This window comes from Pangasianodon hypophthalmus, chromosome 2 (assembly GCF_027358585.1).
Source record: "Pangasianodon hypophthalmus isolate fPanHyp1 chromosome 2, fPanHyp1.pri, whole genome shotgun sequence".
In the NCBI taxonomy this organism is placed as follows: Eukaryota; Metazoa; Chordata; class Actinopteri; order Siluriformes; family Pangasiidae; genus Pangasianodon; species Pangasianodon hypophthalmus.
In genome coordinates this window covers 17362298-17388959 of record NC_069711.1, presented here as the reverse complement: position 1 = coordinate 17388959, position 26662 = coordinate 17362298, and the positions used below count along the sequence as shown (strand labels likewise).

Below are 26662 nucleotides of genomic sequence, written 5' to 3'. Positions count from 1 at the left end.
GTAGGTAATAGTTCAAACATAAAGGCAAGAATCTGTTTAGCAGGCACAGGGGAAGCCAGGCATTTCACTTGTAAATGGATATGAAACACAAAAGAAACTTGAATTAATTGATATATTATTATTATTATTATTATTATTATTCATTCATTCAATCATTGACTGTACCCGCTTATTCAGTTCAGGGCTTTTTAAAATAGTTTCAGTTTTATTTTTGCTCGTGAAAATCCCTAACCCTAATCCTTATATGTGGGTTTAAGGGGGATTTATGACCAACAAGAAAGTCATATGCCTGGGTAATGATTGATTGTTGTTGTTGTTGTCAAGTCAGGTCGGATGTACATTAAAATGCTTACAGTGAGTACATGGAAAATCCACCATAAGCATTTCGATGTACATACGACGTGACTTGACAACAGCAGCAACAACAACAATACAATACAATATTGTCAAATATATACAAAATTGAGTGGTGTAAACAAGACAAAGTACTGCACTGCACCACTGTTGTTGTTATTATTATTATTATTATTATTAATAATGTATTTATTTATGTATTTGTGTGTTTATTATTATTAGTAGTAGTAGTAGTAGTAGGTCGCTGCAGTTTGCCCTTCCTAAAATGGCGGATGTTTGGCTCCACTGGTCCTCGCGTGTCCGTGGCTGTAAATGTTCCTGAAGCGAGAAAGCCTCGCGAGCGCAGCGGTTCCGCGCGACGTGGCGACTCGGAATCGTCATGTGTAAAGCGTATAGGGATGAAAACTCCGCGCGCGCGCACAGAGCAGGGCAGAACTGTAAGCATGCTGCATCTGATGTGTGGCAGTGTGTTTGGGTGTGAGCGTTTTTTGGTGTGAAGAGCTGCACAGCTGCTGCAAGTTTGAGAAGCAGAACAGCTGGATTTGCGCATGACTTGTACTCTTAATTACTCTTTGGAGAGAGCAATCAGGGTGTGTGCAGTGTGTGTGTGTTTGTGTTTGTGTATCTGCTGTACTTTGACTCTGTGAGCAGGTCCATGGGTCACTGCAGTGTGAGGCTGTGATTTGGACTGTCATGATGTGGCAATGTGTGTTCACTCGGAGACACAGAACAGGAACCTCTGCTGAACTGTGAGTGTACACATCTGGCTTTCTCATTCCTTAACATCTGCTTAACTCTGCTCGCACTCTGCTGTTTGTGGAAGGTATGATGAATTATTATACTTTATTATATCTTTGTGTTTTTGTGGACACTGTCAAAGAAAGAATCTTTCAAGTGAGCATTTTATCATTCTCTTTTTCTTGAGTTAATGAATCAAGTTGTGCCTGTACAAGTTTTTTTTTTTTTCTTAGAGACGGAAAGTTTGTATATTCTCAAAGTCAAAATATAATTTTCTTCATTTCTCCCTTCCTTCATTCCTGTGGTGTTTTGTTTTACTTCACTATGTTTCTTATGTGACTCTCACACACATCAATACGTAGTTAATGCAGCTCCTTCATTTTTGTATCTAAACTCCTGAAATGTGAAGTGGTGATTCAGGACTGCTGCAATGTTTGACTACAGACAAGCGTGAGCAGGAAATAAACACCAAGGGTGCTTCTGGTCTTCTGTATGATCAATAATCAGTTGTTATCAGAGAGAAGCAGAAAACAGAGACACCAACTTGAGGAATATTCTATTCTATTCTATTCTATTCCAATAAATGGTATGTTTTGAGAATGACTGAAACTGTAATCATAATACATTATAAGCCCATGTTCCTTCACATTTATAACTCTTTGCACCAGATTGTGTGTGTGCCTTAGACTTAGCTTAAGATGACGGAAACTGTCTTTGTCTGCTGTCTCAATGTGTTTGGGAAGCATAGGTGTGATGTGATTGGTCAGATAGTTTATAAGAATGGTATTTAATGCTCTGGAGTAAATATTAGCCAATTTCATAAGCTCAGGCTTATTGTTGCATGTAGTTTTGTGTAATTCACCGTATAAGCCAAAAATTGGGCTTAAAATACGATTCATTTTCGCAGCTCTGGTCTATTCTATTCTATTCTATTCTATTCTAGGGAAATGTACAAAATAGTGTATCAGTAGAATAATTGATCATGCAGTGCATGAATATTCTGGTGTTATTCTTGCTCTACAGACATAAGAACAACAGATTTCAACCTTCATGCTTGGTGGAATTTATGTCACCAAGTGGTGAGGGAGAATCAGATTTCAGATTTCAAATGATGAAATTATTTGTGCTACATTCTGTAAAATTGCTTGAAACTGTTCTGTAAGTTGCATTCAGTAGGACACAAGCCATCATTTGTAATAACTGGAGTCTCTCCAATCCTCCCAAAATGACTGAAATATTATGTTCTAATAAGGTTGTTCTAACAGGAGTGTGTCTCTGTAGTGTGACAGGTTACTGTGGCTGGCTTTAACACTGAGCTAATAATGGAGCCTAGAGGGCAGAACTGGAATGAACAGTGGCCACAGAGCCAGCGCTCAGATCACAGAGTCAGAGATGAGCAGTACAGGTCTCATCACACAGGAAAACAAGGCCATTACCCTCCTCCAGATGGAAGGGACAGCGAGAGACGATGGTATGCTCCAGATCCGCGCTACATGTACTACATGAGCGGTCCTCCTCCTGCAGAGTTTAGCACTGCATACAGCAGCCAAACATACACACCCGACCGAGCTCGATCACAGTCCAGGTTAGTACAGTGATGTGTGTTTATGGTCTCTAATGCTGCCATTACTACCAGTGATACTTATAGCTATTTTTTTGTCTTTGTGTATTTTATCAGATACACCTGCCATATAGATGCAACTATGTACTTCTGTAGCTATACGCAATTTTCAGTCCACCTCTGCCCTAGTAATCAATGTAAAGGAACAGCACTGAGTTACTAAATTACTGTAAGTAAGAGGAGTGTGTATCTAACTGGTATGATCTGTTTAGGCAGGGATATGATTATCCCCCCCAGAACTACTGGGACTACAGGAATGACTATGGCTATTACGATCATGGCTACTACAGAGGCCATTATGGATACCCAGGTATTCACATAATCATGCACCAGGTTGGTTCAAGTAGGTTAAATGATTAAACACCAGAGTACCTGCTAAATGAAATTTGCCAAATACACTTCTGCTATTGCAGCAGCCTCAGATGCCAGTGGATGGCCGGTGCAGGGATGGAGGACAGAGGGGCATCAGGAGTGGTCAGGAGCCACATACACACATCAGCATGGGTCAGGCCATTTTCCATTAATTTACAATGTTTCTCTGTACATAACAGGTGTGCAATCATGCAGCAGGGATTCTCTGGGCTGCTCTTTCTTTATATTCACATTGATTTATTTGGCACTCAACCATGAGTCCAAATCAACTTAAGTTAAGGCCCAATACAATTCATACAAGCCATACACAAAACTGAGTAGTTACTCAAGGGCACAATAGTGGTTATGTGGCATTCCGAGGGTTCAACTCACAATTCTCCAATTTCTAGTTCAGAACCTTAAGAGCTCAGCCTCCGTTGCCACCTCTGGTTTATTTGTGCAGCCAGCAGACCCGAGTTCTTGTACTAGATGTTATGGAAATATAATCCCTAACATAATACTCCTACTACTACTACTGCTACTTTTTAAAAATTTTACTGAATCATGTAAAAATCAGAAAATAATGAGAAGTTCCACTGGCCCTCAACACAGCAATATATTCTGTATATTGAAAAACTTTAGTTACATTTCCATTAAATAAATTAATTGAGAACATATGGGTCCCTGGAGGACTAGTGGTTAAGCCTTGGCGCTCTCACTGCCCCGGCCTGGGAAACAACTCCAGCCACTGGGGTTGCACAAGACAGTGCATGCCCAGAGCTGGTCCCATGCCCATCAGGAAGGGCATGCAGCGTAAAAACTGTGCCAAATCAAATATGCGGACCAATGATCCGCTGTGGCGACCCCTAACGGGAGCAGCTGAAAGAAGAAGAAGAAGAACAACAGCAAATCAATTGAGAACATATACCTATACTGTTGGAGTAGGGTTTCCCAACTCCAATTTAAACTATGGCTTTGTCTGATTTACTACAATCTGAGTAAGACCAAAACTGTAAAATGAGATTTGTTGTTGATCTATTCCTTAAACTTAATCAATCAGGTACGAGCTCAGAAGAGACAGTGGACAGTTTGATGGTGGTGTTTCTGTGAGAGAAAGCATGGACACCAGGAACGAAGCCGAAGAGGTAAGCCGCATCCTCACTGTCCTAATACCACCATGTCTTATTTATTCATAATTGTGAACACAGTTGTGAACATAATTGTGTGTAATGTTACAGTATATTAGTTATTTCTTATGCCTTTAAATTGTTATTTAATAAGTGGTACAAACTGTATTTGTGCAATGTGAAAACTCAGCATCCCAAAGCACTCTCTATCTTGCCTTGTGTCGAGCTCTCAGCTTAAACCAAATGTACTATATCTCCTGCAGGTGTCTGAACCTGGAGGCCTGGCCAGCTCTAAAACCTCCGGCCTGTCATCCAGCACCTATGAACTTAGCCAGTACATTAACGGAGAAGAGCAGAGCAATGCTCCACCTCCAGCTCACTCAGGTAGATGTGGGCAGAGTAAACATACATAGAATAAACATTGTATCCTTATATCTGCCTGTAGATCAACAGAACAATCTCAGGTTTCTGATCAGCACACATACTCATTTACATTTTTATTCAAGGCGATTTAGAATCCAATTTAAGCACTTAGCTGAGCAGCTGAAGGTTGACTTCCATGCTTAAAGGAAGAGTCCAGTGTTTTTCAACCTAATTCTGTATCCATAGCATGTACAATTACCATAAACAATAATTGCTGAAAAATAAATAATAATACATACATAGAAAACTTCTTTATTCAACACTCACTTATTAAGGATGCCTAAGGGCAGTTGTGGAGGCAGTGAATGCATTTTTATGAGAAACCTATATAATAGCCTACATATTTTTGTAAAAGGCGGTCATGTATTTGTAAATTAAGTTCAGAAATACATACAATAATTTATTCTTCCATATGGGACTGCTTTTTTAGAGGGAAGAATCAGTGGTTAGTAATCACCAGTCAGTGTCTTAGTTTCACCTGATGGTATATGAAGTACCACCAAACTTTTTTTTCATAATCGTATTGTTCTGGTTTTGGGAAGATTGCTTCTCATAGGTCAGTATAGCAGCTTCTTATATCTAAAAAAGGCTGACCACCCATAATACATGACATGTTTGGTTGAATTCTTGCATTTGCGTAAATCCAGAGTTGCAATCCAACTGTGCTGAGTTCAGTTGGAAGCTGACTGAGAACACCTCAGACGGTCTCGGGCTGGTTGGTGTGGTCCACACCGAGTGTGGCTGCTGTGCTCTCACCTGCCCAAACAGACCGTACTGAGGGGGAAAACACACTGAGGTTTCACTCAATCCGACTAAATGCAGCATATGTGAAAGCACCCTAAGAACCAAACAGCGGCTCTGTATTAGTCCAGGAATTTGAACTCAATCTTCTAGTTACTAAAACAAAACCTTAACCACTGAGCTACCACTATTCTCATTTTTCATTGATACTCTATTTTATCTTTTTTGCTATTACAATCAGAGGCTGAGTCCAAGTCAGTGGTTCCGCTGAAGTTCTGTGTTCCTCATGTGGCTTTGAGCTTTGGACCTGCAGGGCAGCTGGTGAGAGTCACCCCAGCTTTGCCATCACATGGAGAACCTGCTCAGGTGGAGCTCCACAGTCTGGAGGTACAAAAGCATGAGTCAGCCGTTACCGAAACAGCTCTTAATGAGGCTAGGACAGTTGTTTTCAACACTAAAATATGCTTCATACGGTGACTTCAGGACCAGGAATGGAACATGTTGATGTAATATGTATGATGTGATATATCAACTTGTATGTGTAGGTTATACTGAGTGACACACGTGAGCAGAATGATATGAGAGGCTTTCCTGGACCACTGGCGAGGTAAGTCCTGTGTTTGCAATACTGGTCTTTAGAAACAAGTCTGCTCTGAATTTATTGCAGTTAAATAGAGAAGACTGTTATTAACTGTAATCAGTCTGTTGCTTTCTTTCCTTTACTGCAATTTTCCCTTTAACCTAGCAGCAAAACTATACATATTACTTTGACTTATTTTAAAAAAGTACAAGTAAAAATGGAAAAGACAATCCCATTGTTTTCACTAAAACAGTGTCAGTGTCAGTCTTTTAAAGTGATGTTAAAATTGATGAAATATGTTATTAATCATACCTTTCTCTGGGAAATAATTTAAGTAAAATGATTGGTAAAAATAAAACAGACAGCAGTTTTGCCACAATCTTTTTAGAAACAGGGAGACCTGAATATATATGTATATGTGTTTTTATATTGTATAGCATATGAATTTTTCATCAGAGTAAAAGTGAAGGTACTTCTTTGCCATTACCATGTCAAGCAATTCATTATTCTACATAGAAAATTATGGTCCTCTAAAAAAGCTTTGGGTAAATAAATTACCTCACAAAGACTTTTATCTAGTTTCAGCTACAAGACAGTCTTGTACAACTGTATGTGTTAACATTGCTACTTCCTTGGTTACTCTGCATAAAGTTATTTATTCTTACAATGCATATGAAAGTCTACACACCCCTGTTAAAATGGCAGGTTTTTGTGAAGTAAAAAAACATGATATCTTACAAAAACATTCTACAGCCATCAAATTGTGAAGGCATCTCCTGTGCCCAGCTCACTTCAGGTCACCCCACAGATTTGTAGTTGGATTCAGGTCTGGGCTCTGGCTAGACCATTCAAAAACAATGATGTTCCTTTGGTTAATCCATTCCTTTGTTGATTTGGATGTATGCTTTGGGTCATTGTCGTGCTGAAAGTTGAAATTCCTTTTCTGCTTCAGCTTACTCAAATGCCTGAAAGTTTTGCACTAAAATCGACTGGTATTTGTAGATATTCGTGATTCCCTCCACCTTGATAAAAGCCCTAGTTCAGGCTGAAGAAAAGCAGCCATAAAGCATGCTGCTGCCACCACCATGCTGCACCGTGGCTTTGGTGTTCTTTTGGTGATGTGCTTTTTTGCAGCAAACATACCTTTTGGAATTATGGTATTATTATTATTATACCTTTTAGAAGTGGACTTATCAGACCATAACACATTTTGTTGGTTTAGTTTGGCTTGTTTGTTTTTTGTGAGAAAGGGCATCTAACCACCCTACCCCATAGCCCAGACATGTGAAGAATATGAGAGATTGTTGTCACATGCAGAGAGTGATCAGTACTTGTCAGATATTGCTGCAGCTCCTTTAATGTTGCCTTAGTTCTCTTGGCAGCCTCCCTGGTATGTTTTTGTCTTGTCCTTTTGTAAATTTTGGAGGGACATCCTGTTCTTGGTGATGTCACTGTGGTGCTCCATTTTCTCCACTTGTTGATGATGATTGCCTTCACTGTGTTCCATGGTACATCTAATATTTTGGAAATTCTTTGACACCCCTCTCCTGATCAATATCTTTCGATAAGTGAGATACCATACATGCTTTGTAAGCTCTTTGCAGACCATAGCTTCAGCAATCAGATGAAACCAAGAAGATGTCAAGAAAATCCTACAGAAACAGCTGGTCTTTATTTTGAGTTAAGCAGAATAATTTCAATGATGAATGTTATATGATATTTACTTTCGAACATGAGATTGAATGTGATTGGTTCATTCTGAACACAGCCACATCCCCAATTATAAGTGGGTGTGCACACTTATGCAACCAGGTTATTGTAACTTTTTATTTTTCTTAATTGTCCCTAAGATATTTCTGATTGTTTTTAAATTTAATTTAATTTAATTTAATGTTTATACATTGTATTGAGGGTGGGAAAAGTTCTGACATGATTTATCTTAGTTTAATTTTTTTTTTTTTTACTTCACAAAAACCTGCCATTTTAACAGGGGTGTGTAGACTGTATTCTAGTATTCTTCACTCTTATCTGCATTATCTGTGTTTCTGTACATTGAGAAGCAAAAATGATTTACCACTTATTGACAATTCTAAGACTTGTGATTAACAGCTTAAGAATTATATATGCAATGTAGTTGAGTGAAATAATGAATTTGTAAATTATAGTCTACACAATGACTCAAACAAGCATTCAAACAAGCATGGCTCTATATAATCCCAGCATAGTTATAAGATGCTTTCTGTTAAATATCAAAAATTACCATTATGCGTTTACATTTACAAGTTTAACAAGATTTTTACATTTACATTTTATAATGCATTTTACTTAAGAAATCATGCATTTTCATTTTGCCTCACCACAAAGAGTTTATTTTTTATTATTCTTTCATGTAGGGAAGATCTGCATAAGGTGGATGTCATTAACTTCGCCCTGCAGATGGCTGATGCTTGTCTGAAGGATGGAAGCACCCTCAGGGCTTCCTCTGCCTCCCTCCTGTGGCATCTGCTGGTACTGCTGTGTAGACAGAATGGGGTAAGTAGGACCTTCTTACTGATACGCTAAACCCTTAGTGTGGAAGTGATAGTTTAGCAAAATAAAGTTGTTTCAGGCAAGTATGTGATGATTTAGGCACACATTCCATTATTTCTTAGAACATTACCCTCATAGCCCCAGTACAAACCTGATGAAGCAAACCAGAGACACCAAACATATTTTGTTTAATTGATTACATATGAGGGGTAACAGGGAAATTCTTAAATTTTGGTGACATTGTGTGCATGTTGTGCAGAGAATCGTGGGTTCAGATATTGCAGAACTCCTGCTTCGAGGAAGCCACTCTGTAGGAGCGTGTGATGGAGATGGCAAGCAGTCATCACTTGTGGGCAGCCTCATTGATCTGAATGAAACTCCAACATCAGAGACAGAGAGCTTCAACACTTCTGATCTCCTAACTGGAAACCCACTCAGTAATGAAGAGGCTTCAGAACAAAACATCCAGAACTACACCAAACTCCTGCTGGCTGGAAGAAAGAAGGTCCTTCTCTTCCTAGCTCTTACTGTGGTAGCTTTTCCTCTATGCTGTCTGGTCTTCTCTGTGTTATAATGCAGTGTGTTATAAAACAGTCAGACAGTTTAGTCTTGTTAATAGCATTTCTAATTAATATGGATGAGAACATTTAAATGTTGTATAAAATCTAATACTGTTCATTTTAGCACTGTATGCTACTTCTAACACATATAACTGAATTCATTTATTAAAGCCTCAATTCTTTTATATATTATTATAACTATTTGGCCTGCTGTGATCACTGTAGCAACCCTCTACCATCCCAGCTAAAGTACTTACTTATTAGTAATGCTAATGCTGATGCTTATCTGAGGCTGCCAGCACCCATAATGGTAATGCACGGCATTGATTAAAATTGAGCAGTTATTCAAAAAAAATAAATTCAAATGTACATCATGGTTTCTCTTACCCCAAATGTATGAACTGACCATATATGCAATTTGCATATGCCTTGTCTTATCCATATGGGCTATATGCTTATTTTACTTGGTCACATTAGGCTTGTAACCTTGTTACAAAATTAAACATGTCATGTCTGATGGTAAGAGAAAAAATGGTAATTTTGACTAAACTATTCCTTTAAAATAACTGTAGTTCAACTGTATTAATGTCATAGTTCAGGTTGTAGAATGTCTATCCCTGACCCCCTGACCCCTCTAAAAGCGCCTCTCCTCCTTATAGGAAGCACTGGAGTCAGCCATGCGGAGTGGCTTATGGGGTCACGCTCTGTTTCTGGCCAGCAAGATGGACAGTAGGGCCTACAACACTGTACTGAGCAGGTGTGTGTCACTGTATGTTCCTGTATATCACAGTTTTCTTACTCTAATACATTTACTAAACCTGATTATTAACTGAAATCGGGCATGACTGATCGGAGAATCACAAAGCTCTGTTAGATTCCACACATGCAGAAACACAGCTGGGTTAACTAGATGGTATGTTAGCACACTGTGCCAGCGATTGAATCATTTCAAGCATGTGGGCAAGCACGTGGACTTCCTGTGGCCTTCCAGCTGGCATAGTCCCACAAACTGTAATGTAGAGGCCAACATTGTTGAAGAATCAAAATGTTCTGTTAGAGTTTCCTTACTGATAACACAGTTCTGCTTATTACATGTGGACTAGAAATCCCAGTCTCAGTCATGTTTCTTGTAATCTGCTTTTTCTAAGCAGTAAAGTGCAGATCATACAAAACTGGTGACCTATGATTTGTCTCATGAAAACACCTGTGAGGATGTAACTGAATATGAATACATTATTTGGATTGAACACATAATGCATCCTAAATGAATATGAATGTAGATACGAACAATAGGTGGGGTATTTTATTTTTTTTAAAGAAAGCTTGCCTGCTTCAGGGACTTGCAAAAGAAGCACTATGTTTTACCTTTATGTGGTGTTTTACAGAACAGCTCTTCCAAGCTTGTGGGCAGGGTTGCCAAGTTTCAGCTAAATTCCCACCTCAACTACAACTCAAAAACGGCATAAAAAGACTTGAAATTTCTGGGGGAAACAAGTTCACAGTGGTGCACATTTCTGATTTGCACTACAATGTGGTGACACGCAGAACCTGGCAACGTTGCTCATGGAAATTAGAAAAGAGCACGTTCTTTAACATGATACTAATAGGAGATGCACTATTTGCTTTTAGCCTGACCCAAATACTGCCTTACTAAGCTTCAAAGTAAAACCACATTTCTACCATATTTCTGTTAAAAAAAAAAAAAGAAAAAGAAAGAAATATTTTTTCATATATTGAGCCATCCCCCCCATATAGTTGGTGTTGTGCATAGAGATTCATACCTCTGCTGGACTCTCCACAAAAACTATAATGTAATTAATTTTTTAAATATTGTAAAACTTGTAGTTAATTGCATGTGTTTTTCATCATTCTTAAATGATTGTTTTCCATCATAATTAAAAGAAAGTGTTCTCAGGAAATCATATTTTTCTGATATTTCTGGAATGTGAATTACTGAAGTAAATCTATTAAATTATTATTAGATGGATATGGTTGTCAGTTGTAGCCTAAATAACAGTTTCTTGATTTGGGAAAGACATCACTGCTTCTAAACACAGCTTGCTTACTCAGTCATATTAGACAGAAGATACAAAGCTTGCCAGAAAGGTCCACAAGGCATCTGGTTCAGGAGTTGAATAAAGTTACACTATATGGCCAAAGGTTTTTGGACACCAGATGATCACCCCATATATGAGCCTTCCCCAAACTGCTGACGCAAATTTGGAAGCACGCAATTGTATAGGATGTCTTCGTATGCTGTAGCCTTACAATTTCCCTTTAAAAAGCACATATGGGTATGATGGTCAGGTGTCCACAAACTTTTGGCCATATGGTGTATGTTCTACACATTGCTATTTGTTGTTATAATTTGTGAATGAAAAATGACTTCTGTTTCCAGCAGCCTTGTTTTTTCAGCGTTTTCCAGTTTTCCAGAAAACAGGCCGTTATTTATAGTTGCTCCTTGCTTGTTGACATGGTTTCTTCTTGCATAAGTTCTTGCTATTGTTGATCAATATTTTCACCTGTCATTTCACTGTTCTCACTAATAATTTTAGACCTGCTAGAAAGTGGCAGGGCATTTAAGCACTTAAAAAACATCAGAGCTAAAATCATATCATATTTTTTAAAATAATGAGGAACCTAAAATGCCTCCTCAGTATAATAATTCCATTGCATCTTAGTGGTGATGTTACATTTTTTTTAGGTTGTGGTCACCATGGTGACAGAGGAAATCAGATGTGCAATGCACAAATTTGCTAACTAAGCCATATGTAGGTGAGGGAAATATGTAAAATAAATTAACGCATTAGAGCAGTGAATGATAAAACTGTGCTACACTCTACACACAGAAATGAAGATGAGTTAACTAGATGACACAGTAGCACACTGTGCCACTCATTAAATCATTTCAAGCATGTGGCAAAGCATGTAGACTTCCTGGGGTCTTCCAGCTGGCATGATCCCACAAATTGTAATGCAGAGTCAAGTTTTCTTTCCAGAAAGTAGCTCTTGTTCCTGCCAAAATGCCTCGTCTTCATAGTAATCCCGTTGGCATGTTTTGGTAAGTGGAGCATCTGGTTTGTAATGGGACATTTTGCGGGCCATAAACACCATAGTGATGGAGCAGATCAAATGTCCAGTGTGTAAATTTGCTGGCTGAGACATGTGTAAGTCAGGTGTATACAAGTCTCAATTTCAGCCATCTCGATTCTGCTGCTGAACTGGCTGAAGTGAAATCTGACTCTGCCCCTCGGGGTCACTATCCAGCAGCATTTGATGGACAGTAGTAAATTATCACCTCCTATTTTGGGAGGAATTTTTCTTCTGTGATCCTGAACTCAGGTTACTGTCTGTGCGTAGTTTGATGCATGTTCTTCCAGTGACAGTGTGGGTTTCCTCTGGGTTCTCCTGCGTACTACTGCCTCTCAAAAACAAGCTGGTAGGTGGATTGGCTACTCTTAATTGCATCTAGGTATAAATGCGTGTGTGCATGGTGCCCTTCCCGTCCATGATGTATTCCCTACTTGCATCCAGTGTTTCTGAGATAGGCTCCAGATCCAGCACAAGCCTAAGTAGGATAAAATGCTTACTGAAGATGAATGAAAAGATGAATGAATGAAGCTCACTGGTGCTCACTGGTGTCCGACTGGCTGGTTGGACCAAACATTTACATGATGCCACACCTTTTATTAGGACTGTTTCCTATATGTGTCCAAGGACCTGCATATTTCACATAGGGACATAAAGCAGGACACAGCAGAACTCCCACTGCACTGTCTCTTAGACCGTGGTCTGTGTGTGTGTATGAGAATGACACATCACTTGGGATTGCTGAGGCCAAGGTTTTATTTTTACTTCACCCTGCCAGCTTCATCTGTATGTCTTGCAGTTTGTGTGTGCGCGCGCATGTGTGTGCATGCCTCATATTACAGAGTCAGCCATGTTTTTTTAATAATATGTTGGAGGCCCCTTTGTGTTTTCTGGTTTTTCTGATTTTAGTGCAAGTTTCTTTAAGGACAGTGGTGTTGACTAATCACTGCTGACCTGTCTGTGCTGGAAATTTTAGTTCATCTGAAATAAAACATTGTCATTTTTTAAATTTTTTTTGTAGTTCCTTGATTTTATTCTGGGTTACGGTATATTATGAAATTGCACAAAAACAAATGTAAAGTTAACAACACAAGCAACAAGTGATGATTTGGGTTTAATGTTTTTATTTTCAATAAAAAGTTTTGTTAGCTAGTGCATATTATTCTACAAAACATTTTGGTACCCATACAATTAATATTTGGTGTAGCAGCACTGAGCCTCTTCTTGCAATTTCTAACAAGCTTGAAGACACCTGTAGAGGGATCTTGGCCCACTAATGCAGAACTTTACAAGCTCCTTTAAGGTTTTGCTTAGGTTTGAGCAGGCTCAGTAGGGTTCAAATCAGAAGACAAAGATGTTGATTGCAAAAACAGTGATTTTGTGTCGCACAACTATTTCTGAGTTGATGTGGATGTAATTTTGGGGTCATTGTTGAAATATTAATCTATGGCTAAGTCTTAACCTCTTGGCAGAGGCAACTAGGCTTTGGGCTAAAATAACCTGGTACTTAGCAGAATTCATGAATCTTCATAACAGCCCCTGCAAACAGGCCTAAATCATTACTGATTCTCCACCATATATTGTGGGTTTAGGGGCTTTTCCTTTTGTGCAGTCTCCATTTTTCTTCAAAATGCCAATGGTGCAAAAGTCAAAAAGTTCACCACAGGATTAAATTCCAGTTGTAGTTCCATTCAAATGCCACTTGCTTTGTGAGTTCCTTCCATGAAGTGTATATTATGTAACCCATTTATAGTGAAACTTTTCTTTCATTGCCTGCCTTACCATCCTGATCACTATGCAGAGGGCTGTATTTTTATGTGCCCAGTGTCCAGTCTGGCCAATGATGTGTTCAATGATGTTTTGTTAATATCAATTACCAGACTTGTGCAGGGAATGGTGCTGAATGATAAATGGATTGATAATGATAAATGTGATGACAGGTTTACGGGGAGTCTGTCTTCTAGTGATCCACTCCAAACCCTTTTCCAGTTCCTTTCTGGGAGGATCCCAGCTGTTGCCACGGTAACACACCATAATCTTTTCTCAATTTTGGTTTAGAATAGATCACTTTTTTCCAGCTGTGTTCTTGTGTGTATTGATGCCATCACATTCTTGCGTAAACCATGCTGATTCAGCTCATCATATATCCTCCTCTTCTGTATTCTTTTCTCTTCTCTTCTCTTCTCTTCTCTCAGTCCTATAGTAAGGAGAAGTGGGGTGATTGGAGGCCTCACCTTGCTGTTATGTTATCCAATGAACCTGGAGATTCTGCTATGCACTACAAGTCCATTGTCAACTTGGGTGACACCCTAGGTACAAAATTACATACATTAATCCATTCCACACATTTAAAGGTACTGTTTCTCCTCCCAGATCTGCTCTAATGGTTATTGAACTTCAGTCCTGAATAGCCATCTAGTATAGATTCCTTCCTCTCTCTCTCTCTCACTCACACACACACACACACACATACTTAATTCACTAATGAGTCCTGAATCAAATGCCCCAAGACATTTGTAGAGATCACTGTTCGAGCACTGCCAGCATGTTTAGTTGGGTTTCTGTGTTTCTGTGTTAGCTTCCAGAGGCCTGCTGCATGCCGCTCACATCTGCTACCTCACGGCTCACACACCCTTCGGCTGGTACACAAACAAAGCACAGCGTCTGGTGCTACTGAGCAGCAATCATAGGTAAGGCTCTCACATAAATACTATTATAATTATAATTGTATGAGCTATACCTTTATTATCTAGCTGTGTGGATGGTACCACAAGGATACATTAAATATTACTGCGGATGATGTCACTTGGATAGTCTAAAGATTGCATTTACTGAAAAAAATCTATGCTCAAGTCTCATTCATTATTCAGTGGGTAATTTCATTTGGATACTATAGATTTAAAGCTAAAAACTCAAATGAATCCTTTCAACACACATGGTACTATTTGATTTAATAGTATAGAGTTGTGGATAAGTAATAACTCATAATCTCATTATCTTGTTTCACCCAGAAGAGGATGTGTTCCCTTTTGAGTATGGTTCCTCTCTAGCTTTTTCCTCATGACATCTCAGGGAGATTTTCCTTGCCACTGTTGCCTCTGGCTTGCTCATTAGAATCTAAATCTAAATCCATATCTGAATTTATGTAAAGCTTTGTGACAATGTCCATTGTTCAAAGTGCTATATAAACTCTAATTTGTATGTTCGCTTGTAGCTTATTTCTTTTATAGCTATTTCTGGAGTGTGTTCAGGAATTTCTATCTTCACAAAGTCTCTTTCTTTTTTGTGCATAATAGCACAGAGAAAAAATAAAGCAAATCAAATTTACCTTAAGTACAATAAACCATCAGATGGTGTTTTCTCCTTTTCTAGCTTAGAGTGCTCAGAGACTTATTAGGGCTCTATACACCAAGATTACTAGATTTCTAGACTAAATCTGCTTTATGACTATGGCTGTGATGAAAACAGTGAATTCCCTTTCATTTATATACTGATGGTCACTTTGACTTGTTCGAACCATTCAAGCAAAATGAGTCAGTGGCTCCAAACTGAATTGAAGTTTCTAAACCATGGTTTTACACGTGACCTAAACTAACAGTATTGGTTCATATATGCGGCACAACCTGACAGCTCAGTTGAAAGTGCATCGTATTACTTGTTACTCTTGGACATTGCTGATTGGACATTGCTTTGTGTTCTTACATAAGTTATGTGTGTGTTACTTAATAAAGACATAAGAAAAACTGATTAACAATAATGAGCTTTGCCCATTTGTTCATGTCTCTCAGTGACCGTTGCTGAGATTTTGATATAAAAATGAAGCAGCATTAGGCTGGATATGTTGATTTTTGGCTACAGTTTTTATTGGGGAGGTTTTTGACCAAAAGTAAATAAATAAGGGTTCAAGTAGAATCAAAATATCCGAAGCTGTATTGCTTGTTTCTACCCTCACTCACATTATTATTTACAGCAGGCACAGGAGACATCAGGCTTATAGTAAATGCATCTGGAAATTTTATACTAAATTTTCCCTTGTTGATATGATAATCTTGCAGTGCTTCCTTTGCTGACTTCTGTCATAATTCAGCCATTCGCTGCACTGAGGTGTTTGAATACTGCCAGAGACTGGGAAACCCGTCCTTCATCATCCCTTCTTTTCTGGTATGTCTGCTCTGTTTCCTTTTAGCATTATGTAGTCATGTCCAGAAGTTGTCCTCCACCAATGATTTTTGTCAAGGTGGTCAAATTATGTTTGATAATTAACTGTTTTTAAATTGTCTATAGCAGTAGTTCACAGTTCAATATCATGAATCATTTGGTTAAAAAAATTGTGATTTACCTGTTGGTTTTTTTTTCTGTTTGCCCCACTGTTGCTGTGGTGCACCTTGTTGTGCAGGTGTATAAGTTCCTGTACGCATGTCGATTGCTGGATTGCGGTCTGTTCTCACAGGCCTTCCATTACTGTGAGCTTGTAGCCAAAGCTCTGCTCACAATACAAGAGCCACACATCATACTGCTACAGGAGGTTATCAAGGTAACACACACTCATCAACAAAGACACACAGCTATGTGCATGCTGTATCAGAGAAACACAAGTCCTTAAAGAATAGAACACAACAGCAAAAAAAGCAGTAGTAGCCATATTGAAGCTAGAGTCACTTTCTTCCTCAGTAAATAGTTTGAAATCATTCCACACAAGCATTAAGCTCAGGCAGGAGGTCTCACCCATCCATCCACCCGAGATCCCGTTAGCGATTATTCAATAGCTTCCTAACTGTTTGAAGTATATTTTAAAGGCATTTGAGGCATACATATTTGTAACAAGGGCTAGAATAGTTGGCCTTGGAGATGTCCCATTTTTTACGAAATGGTTTATAGTATTTATAAATAGAAGCATTCATTTTCTATTTTTTTCTTGTTTCGTCCAACTATTACACAATATGTCTTTAAACAAGTGAATTCTGTGTGACGTCTGTGGTATCCAAAATACAAGCATATTTTATTATACAAAACGGCAAAACATAACAGTATAATCATTTTGATTCAGGCCCATATCTGGATATTGCAGCAACATTATTTGGTGTAAAAATGTCTGGATTTTTCTTTGTTTTCATGTGCTTCCAAAGATGGTGGACAGACTTAAACACTCTGAAACACAGATCAGTGAGACAGGCGCTGATCCAGACTGGCTGTCTCTCCTACGTCAGCGTCTACAGGACCTGCAGGTGAACTCACACTCTATCTGCGCAATCACGATGACCATAATTTAGCGGTTGATTTGCTTGAGAAGATGAGAACACAGACCTTTTACTTTTGTCTTGTCTTTTATTTCTGTCTGTAGCTAGTTAACATGAAGGTTATTAAGTGTCTAAAAAAAAACATGTTTAGTGGGAGTAGAATGTGATGTACTGTATTTGTACCAGTGAGTGTTGTATTGATTTTTGAGACATGATCTATATATTTTTAGGCTGCAGCCTGCTCAGTAGCTACAAGGCTAATGTAGATAAAAAGAAATTCACCAGTTTATCATTAAACTGTAAACTGCCTTAAAAAAATCATGTACTCACCTTAAAGCATATTATTAGGCTTTGTAATACCATTTGTACATAAACAGTTTCAAACAATTGTAGAATAAGTCCGCATTTAAACTATTACATGCACATTAGTATATATATATAAATCAAATTCAAAGGTTATGAGTTCAAATGCTAATACTGCTGTCTGCCACTGTTGGGCCTTTATGCAGAAACTTCCTACATAATAACTTCCTACATAATAAGCTCAGTTACATTGCTCTATGCTTCAACATTTCTACAGGCAATATGTCTTCCTGTCTGTTTTTTTTTTTTTTTGGTAATTATCTGGATCTATATCTTATATAGCAGTCCCAATAAAGCATGTGTATTTGTAGATGGGGAACTCAGGCAGTAATGGTTTGAACCTCTCAGCTGTTGAAGCCACTGCTTGGGTGGGAGAGGAGAACAGGGAGTGTGCAGGTAAATTAGTGTCCCACGAAGTTACCTCAATGGGCACAATCACATCATTCAGTGTGTCACCTTCACATCCAGTAGGAGACAGTAGAACATGAGAGACCTTAAAGTCATTGTTACAATATTGTTTACCATTGACTATCCTCATCATTTATTGTGGAGAGAACATCAGGGGGTATTTTACGGGCCAATCCACTATGTTATTAGGTCAGGTGTAATGTATTAGTTGGCCACTTGGAATCACAATGGATCAGGTCTACATGACTGTAGACTTCAGGAGTTCATCCAGAGTACACTGGAATCTGCACCTATTGCTTTTACAAAACACCCAAATATGGCAGAGGAAATTGATCCTAAGTATAAGCAGGAGCAATAAAATGCATAATATTTCCAAAATACAACAATTTGACATTGAAATTGAAGTTTGAGGTTTATGTAGCTATAACTGCAGCTGTACATTACAGCTCAGGTGACTTAATTAGTTTGTTCTGCTATTTAGCAAGCGGATATGTCTCTATACACTAGAGGCAAATGTTTTGAAGCAGCACTACCTTCATAAATATAAACATAAAACTTTTTTTTTCCAAAGAGATAATGGGCAGTAACACATGAGATAACTTAGAACAATGGGTTTGACTAAGTGTCTGCAGCGAAAGTATACAACAAACTGATTCTTACTTTAGTTTTGCATTTTAAAAATGATCCTAAATTGTGCTTTTATTGTTAGAAAATTGTTTATTTTTGTAGCATTTTCTGTGGTTTGATTTGAAAGTAATTCAAGCCTGGAAAGTAACCCAATGTATGTTTTTATAGATCTTAACCCAGATGAACTTTCCACCACTGAGATGATCCACACTTCTCTTACTGAGGACAGTCCTAGTGGTTCAGGAAATGTGCATGACAATCAGTCTCAGTCTGCAGCACATCCCCATTCTTCCTACCCTTCAGACCAACAGTCTTATTCCACTTACTCCCCAGCAGAACACTCTTACCCCTCTTACCCCTCAGAAGAACAGTCTTACATCCCAGAAACACAAACATACGCTCCTGAAGAGCAGTTTCCTCAAATCTATGCTCCAGTTCCCATGTATTCCCAACAGAATCTGGTCTCTTCCGAATTCCCACCAATTCATGCAGTTCAGGACAGTGTTAATCATCCTGACACATCGTACCATCAGTCTGTTTCCAGTCTGGATCCAGGGAGCCACAATAATACAGGTTAGAATGATATTGGAGCTCACTGTTGGAAAACATTGGGTCAGTGCACTCTGGGCTTTAAATACCCATCACCAATAAACACAAACACTGTATGTGTGGTGGTGAATGTTGGTGTGTGTTGGTGACTGTTGTTGAATGTTGGTGATTGTCCATGAATATATGTTGGTGAATATTGGTCTTGTTGAATATTGTTGCTGGTGAATGTGTGTATGTGTGTGTGTTTTAGTGAATGATGGTGTGTGTTGCTGACTGATGGTGCTGCTGAATGTCAGTGTTGGTTAATGTTGGAGTGTGTATAGGTGAATGATGGTAATTGTTGGTGCTGGTGAATATTGGTGTTAGTTAATGTTGCTTTTGGTGAATGTTGGTGTTTGTTGGTGAATATTCATGCTTGTGGATGAATGCTGATGTTGGCTAATGTTAGTGTGTTAGTAAATGGTGAATGATGCTGAATGTTGGTGTTGGAGAATGTTGGTGTGTAATGGAGAATGGTGGTGTTGGTAACCACTGGAGGACTAGTGGTTAGGCCACAGCGCTCTCACCGCTGTGGCCTAGGTTCAATTCCCAGCCAGGGAACCAACTCCAGCCACTGGGGTTGCGTGCAACAGTGTGCTCTCATTGCCAGTCCCAAGCCTGGATAAAATTGGGGAGGGTTGCGTCAGGAAGGGCATCCAGTGTAAAAACTGTGCCAAATCAAATATGCGGACCAATGATCCGCTGTGGCAACCCCTAATGAGAGCAGCCGAAAGAGGAACAACAACAACATTGGTGAATATTGGTGTTGGTGAATGTTGGCATTAGTGAATGTTGTTGTTTGGCGGTGAACGTAGTGTATGTTAATAAATGTTTGCATTAGTGTGTTATTTGTTGGGGAATATACTATATGCCTTTGTTATTAACACAATTATTATGTGATGAGTTTTATTACATTTAAAGCTAAATGTAATTCCTGTAATGCATGTAATGTGCTACACATACTGTATACTTGTATGTTTTTGTTAATTGTCTCTATGGAAATGTTTTTGTGTTCCTAGATGGTAATTTCACCACTGGTAAAAACATGGTAAGAAAAAAAGTTTGTTAATTTCTCAGATTTCCCTTTTTAAAGGCAAACAAAACCAGCATCATTCAGTTTAGTAATCAGTGTAAGAGAGTATTTGTCATGGAATCAAAAACTAAGGATAGTACATTTGTTGCTTGTTTCTTACTACAATGGATATAAAAAATCTACACACCCCTGTTAAAATGGCAGATTTTTGTGAAGTAAAAAAATGAAACTAAGATAAATCATGTCAGAATTTTCCCCACCTTTAATGTGAAATTGCAAAGTAAACAAAGAAAGTGAAAAACTTTCGAATCAGAAACCTTTTTAGGGAAAAATAAAAAAACTTATGCTGTAACCTAGTTGCATAAGTGTGCACACCTCTAAACTAATACTTTGTTGAAGCACCCTTTGACCTTATTACACCACTCAGTCTTTTTGACCAATTATAAAAGGGTGTGCACACTTATGCAAACAGGTTATAGTAACTTTTTATTTTTGTTATTTTTCCCTAAAATGTTTCCCTAAAATGATTGTTTTATATTTAATTTTTATATGTTGTAATTTCACACTGAGGGTGGAAAAAGTTCTGACATGATTTATCTTAGTTTCATTTTTTTACTTCACAAAAACCTGCCATTTTAACAGGGGTGTGTAGACTTTTTATATCCACTGTACATAAGATTTGTAAATTACAGCTGGGGTCATAAGTTTACATGCGCCTTGCAGAATCTGCAAAATGTTAATAATTAAAAAAAAAAGAGTGATCATAAAAAGTTTTGTGTCTTTTGCACTATATGTAAACATCTGCTATGTTGAAATAGCTTATACAGGGCAGTACTAAATAAAAAACAACATGCAATTTATGATCCCTTTTATTTATTTTTTTAATTATTAACATTCTGCAAGGGGTATGTAAACTTATGACCCTAACTGTATGTGTCTCTGTATTCAAGATAGATGCTCCTGAAAAGGGAACCACTCTTGATAGTGCTGATCTGGGCATGACAACACCTACCAAGGATAATACAAAGGAAACCAGCAGTCAGAAAAAAGAAAAGGTCAGTGTGTTAAATATTTTAAATATTAATATTAAATATTTTATGTTGAAGGGTTAGTCCAACTTCTTCTAATGTTTTGTTTTTTGTTTTTAAGCAGGAACCAAAGTCAGGGTGGTTTAGTGGATGGTTCAAGTCAAAGCCTAAAGAAACTCCAGAGGACCAAAATGAACAACCCAAACCTGCTCTCATGGTAATTATACTACTCCTACTATTACTACTACTACTGCTACTGCTCCAGATATTACTAGGAAACAAAAAAGCTGTTCAGTAGGGTTAATTTCAAGACAATTTGAGTGACAGTCTGTTTTTTAAAAAAAATAATTTTACTTTTTTTTTATCTTGAAAATGAATGTAAACGGAATCACGTATTAACTTTAATAGAGCAGTTGCACAGTTTATAAGTTTTTATGCCCTTTCTGTTGTCCTGTTCATGTTAGTTAGATGTCTTTGCACTGTCTCTGTGTAAGTACACTATATGGTTAAAAGTACAGTCCTGTGCAAAAGTCTTAGGCACCTGATTTTTTTAGTACAAACTTTTTATAGATTTTTATTTTATGACTTCTACATTATTGGCTCAGTACAAAAACATTTTAGATTTCCAAACATTAGTTTTCCAGCATAAAATTAAATGTTACAGAAAAATATTGGTATGTCAGGAAAGAAAGCAGCATATTACATAGTAGACCACTTTTCAGACAAAAAACATAATGAAGGCTTCTGGGTTTTGTTGCAAAAATAAGAAGCAAGTGCGACAGTCAAAGTCTTCAGAAGAACTGTGGCTGGTTCTGCAAGAAGCTCAGTAAAACTTACAGCTAGTTTCCTTATAAAACTGCACGAATTGTACTGCACAAATTGTTCATTTATTACTGTATACTACTCTTTATAGTATTTTTTTAATGTAGAAACATTTTATTTCATTATTTCTGAAGGCATCTTTGCTCTATAGCATTTCTTTGCATGTGCAAGACTTCTGCACAGTACTGTATGTGAACACCTGACCATTGCATCCATGTAGGGGACCTTCTCCAAACTGTTGCTACAAAATGGAAGCACACAATTGTCTGGGATGTCTTTGTATTTTTTTTCTCTGGGACTAAGGGGCTGAGCCTAAACCTGTTCCAGCATTACAATGTCCCTATGCACCAAGCAAGGTCCATAAAGACATGGTTTGCCAAGGTTGGTTTGGAAGAATTCAAGTGGCCTGCACAGAACCCTGATCTCAACCCCAATGAACACCTTTGTGATGAACTGGAATGCCAACTGCACACCAGGCCTTCTTGCTCGAGATCAGTGCCAGACCTTACTAAAGCTCTTGTGGGTGAATGGGTAAATCCCCACAGCCATGGGGGGGGAAACCTTCACAGAAGAATGGAGGCGGTTATATCAGCAAAGACGGGACCAACTCCATATTAATGCCCATGGTTTTGGAATGGGATGTTCAACAAGCATGTATGGGTGTGATGGTCAGGTGTCCACATATTTTTTGGCCATATAGTGTATGTGTAATTAGGTGTATTTAGTCTGTCTATTTAACAGCATGTGTTCTTTGGCATCTGTAGTGCCCAGTTTTGCCCTTTGAGTGATCAATGTCTTAAAGTAGATTATATGTTGGGTTTTGACATATTTTCCAGTTGTTTAAAGTCACAAAAATTTGTTTTAGGAGTCAACACCCATTCCTACCTTCCCTACTCCACCAAAGGTCTCTTTCACAATGCTGCCATCACAGACCCAAGCTTCTGGGATCAATCCCTTTTCTAGGAGAGCTGGTGAGTTCAGTGTGTGTGTGTGTGTGTGTGTCTGCACAGTTCTCAGATCTCTATGATCCTAATGTCTCACTTTTAATGCTACCTTTTTTTCTACAATTATAATTCCACCATCTTTTGCTGTCCAGGACAGAATGGGTTCCGCTTTTCAGTCCCAACACTTCCACCCTCTTTTTTACAGTCAAGACTCCAAAGCAAAGCTGCTCTACAGGATATATGTACAGTGAAAACATCCATAAAATAAAATTAAAATCCAATCATACCAGCCAGGATCAGAATCTGAAACGTCAGTACATAATATCTAGATATCAAAACATGGTCACAGCTCAAAAGCCAAAGTCTGAAAATGTCTAGTGAAAATCTCAGCACTGCGAGCTACCTGCAGAATAACTTTTCATAAAATGGACTCTTTTTCATTCTCCACCATGCACGTTAATCTCAAAGCTGCTAGTGCACGCATAGAATATAAGGCTGTGTCCCAAACCACATAGTGCACCCTAAGTAGTATGGCTAAATAGCAACAACACCAATGTTGTACTGACATTATTTAGTACAATAGTATTGTGGTTTGGGATATAGCCCAAGCATTTGCGCTTATGATTGCTCAGTATTCAGTAACAGTGTTATGAGAATTAAATAACATTATTGTGCACATCAGTATGACTGTCACAGTTACTGAGAGCACTTTTAGCTGCAGCCAGCCTGTGCATTGCCGACTTTCTGCAGTGTGACAGTGCTCAGTCTGCTGTATTATAAACAGCACATATTCTACCGAATGAACCAGTAACCTACCCTTAACTAGACAGCTAATATACAAGTTCTAGTTGAAAAGGGTGCTGGGTGCTGGGTGCACCGGACCTTGGGATGAATGCAGAGGCTTTTCCAGAGGCTTTGAGCAAAAGACATGTCCTGTCTTTGACCCATATACTGTATATAAATATTTGTTTTAGTTCTTCATATATTGTTTGTGAAATGTCATGTGTCACACTTTGCAGTGTCATGCCATTACAATTCTTTGCCTGACTTTCAGCTTTTATTAGTGGCCTGGAATGAAAAAGGTCAATAGTATTTTTATATCTTTGATAAATTTATAGGGCTCAGAAAAAAGAGGTCCTGAGGTCAAAAGCAGTGTTCTCATTGTGATTAGAGTTGTTTTCTTTTAGGTCAAAAGCCAGGTGCATCTATGGGCCAGGGTCCCTAATGCAGCTCTGCACATGGTGCTGCTCTCTTCATGGGAGGCTTACAGGCCGTGTCAACCTGCTGAGTCTGGATCACAACATCTCAGCATTCAACATCAAACAGAAACCCAAACGACCCCAAGGGAACCAGAAATCATGGTCATCACCCAGTATTTTTTGGAGGGCCACAAATTAATTATTTATGCCATTTGAGATACTGCACTAGTGCATTTGAAATAAAAGGACTTAGACTTTCCTGTCTTTTACTGAAGAAATGGACCAGCTGAGAGCTGGAGCTAATAGTGATGATAGCAGTAGGACCCTTGAAGTGGGGAGCTGTTGAGTAGCTGTGGAGTTGGACAAGGCTTGAAATATCACAACAGCTTTGGTTTCATCCTATGAGCTCCATTTTTATGATTATGCAACAGATTTCAGGAATGCACAAAATTGGGCAACAAGTGCATGATGCAAGTTCCAGGTTTATGATGCAAAAAAGCCATACTCCTTATATTAGCTGTCTCACTAAATTTTGTGGATTTGGTGCTGTGAAAGGAACAAAATGCAAAACTATCACATTTCAAGCATTTTGTATATGAAAATATGTCTAATCTGTTTATCACATTAATTGTAACTTTTTTGAAGTTATGATGCAATTTCCACACTTTTGAATCAATTGATCAAATATTTAATTTCTCTAGAAGAGGGCAAGTGCCAGATGATGAATTTAAAATGGTTCAGAAGTATCTTTATAGTATTTTTTTTTAATCCAAGATGACCAAAAATGAATGGAAGTCATTTGAATGCTGCTGTTAACTTCTGAACACACTTCTTTTCGATCTTCTGTTGCTGAGAAGCTCATATTCTCTAGCATGCATTTGGAAAGGAATCCTGGTCCTTGGCAGGGGTTCAACTGGGATTTGATTTGGTTTTCTAGATTGTGAGGTTTAGGATCAAATTATATGAAAATACCATTTCTGGCAAAGATACATTAAGAGTAAGAACTTTTAAATGAACAAATTATATACATTTTGCTTTAATGATCAAATGTATACACAGCATTTAATAAATAAATGCTTTAATAAATGCTGTGACTGAAAAAAAATATATTTACAATTCTGAAATGAATTCCAGTTACAATGTGATTGTGAGCTGTTCAGTTTATGGCAATATCAAAGATTTTCATAGTTTTGTACATAATGTTTTGTGACTGAGCATATCAAACTAACTCTTTATTAAATGAAACCAATTACTATTTGTATTTTCAGAATATCTTAGATTTGTAAATTAATTCATTGTGTGTTTGTTTTATACTGTATATGCTGAACAGTTAATGTATTATTACAGAAATTCATAGCATTTTTTTCTTGCACTAAGACAATTAATATATGTCACACAGTATTACCTTTTGGCCTTGGATAATGGGAGTAAATAAAAGGAAGACTCCATATTATGTGCCTTATACTGGTACTATATTGAGCTAACCACCATGAGAGTGACTGTGAGCATAATTTACATTCCTCAGGGAATTTTCCAATTAGGACAACAGAATTCCACAAGATGGATGATGGCTCCTTTTACCATGCGTCTGCACAGCGGGAGTCAGCTGGGGCCAAGTGTCAGCGAGAGAGAGAGATGAAAATATTCTGTCGACAGAAGGGCCTCCTTTCACTCTGCTTTATGTTACACGGTTAAACACAATTAAAAAGTGATTCCACTGATGATTTTTTATTTCCATGTATTTTAGCACTGAAAGAATACAAATTATGTCACTTCTGTGTAAGCTTTAAATGCCAAGAGCATTCAATTGCCTTGTAAATTTTTAACATGCACCTTCTTGATTTTGTTTGTGACACTGAAGGTGATTAAATTATAATAAAACGCACGAAACACGAGTTTCTTATTGTTCTGTTTCTGACAGGCAGTGTGGATAGCTTTCAGAAATCCACTGGTAATGGGATGTACTTTGAAATGAAATGACTAAGTAACAGTGTCAAGGTCTTTAAAATACTCTGAAGAAAACCAGAAACTGATGATAGTAACATTCTTGATCTATTAACATTATACAAAATTACTGCAGTATTTTGTACTTAGTTCAGGTTTTATTTTAAGACCACAGAAAACAAAGTGTAGCCAAAGCCTTATCCAAATAATGAGATGTGAGAAATGCTTTTGATGACAGTCTTTCTGAAAATTCTTTTTGATACACGTTTTTTTCTTTTTTGTAATAGAGTGCTGGGCTTCAACCCTTGCAGAGAGCTCAGAGAAATATCTTTGAAAATACCTGTGTGTATTGTCT

The 26662-nt window shown here is 38.0% G+C and overlaps 1 protein-coding gene across 8 annotated transcripts; it reads left to right on the top strand.

Annotated features, from left to right (window-relative positions):
* The first annotated feature begins 702 nt into the window (after positions 1-702).
* Positions 703-26258, top strand: sec16b (SEC16 homolog B, endoplasmic reticulum export factor). Of its 8 annotated transcripts, XM_053230115.1 has the most exons (25): positions 712-791; positions 1006-1103; positions 2374-2677; positions 2926-3023; positions 3127-3217; positions 4125-4209; positions 4455-4575; positions 5597-5742; positions 5901-5962; positions 8329-8467; positions 8724-8996; positions 9684-9781; positions 14055-14136; positions 14310-14427; positions 14693-14804; positions 16170-16275; positions 16511-16648; positions 17241-17339; positions 18026-18110; positions 18918-19322; positions 20357-20385; positions 21321-21425; positions 21520-21615; positions 23086-23191; positions 25889-26258. In XM_053230115.1, exons 3-25 carry the CDS (start codon positions 2415-2417, stop codon positions 26056-26058), a joined length of 3027 nt encoding a protein of 1008 aa, XP_053086090.1. In that variant the 5' UTR covers positions 712-791; positions 1006-1103; positions 2374-2414; the 3' UTR covers positions 26059-26258. The 8 variants fall into 8 exon arrangements, with proteins under 8 accessions (XP_053086096.1, XP_053086089.1, XP_053086093.1 ...); XM_053230121.1 differs by having other exon boundaries at positions 703-1103; positions 3130-3217; XM_053230114.1 differs by having other exon boundaries at positions 703-1177.
* The last annotated feature ends 404 nt before the right edge of the window (positions 26259-26662 follow it).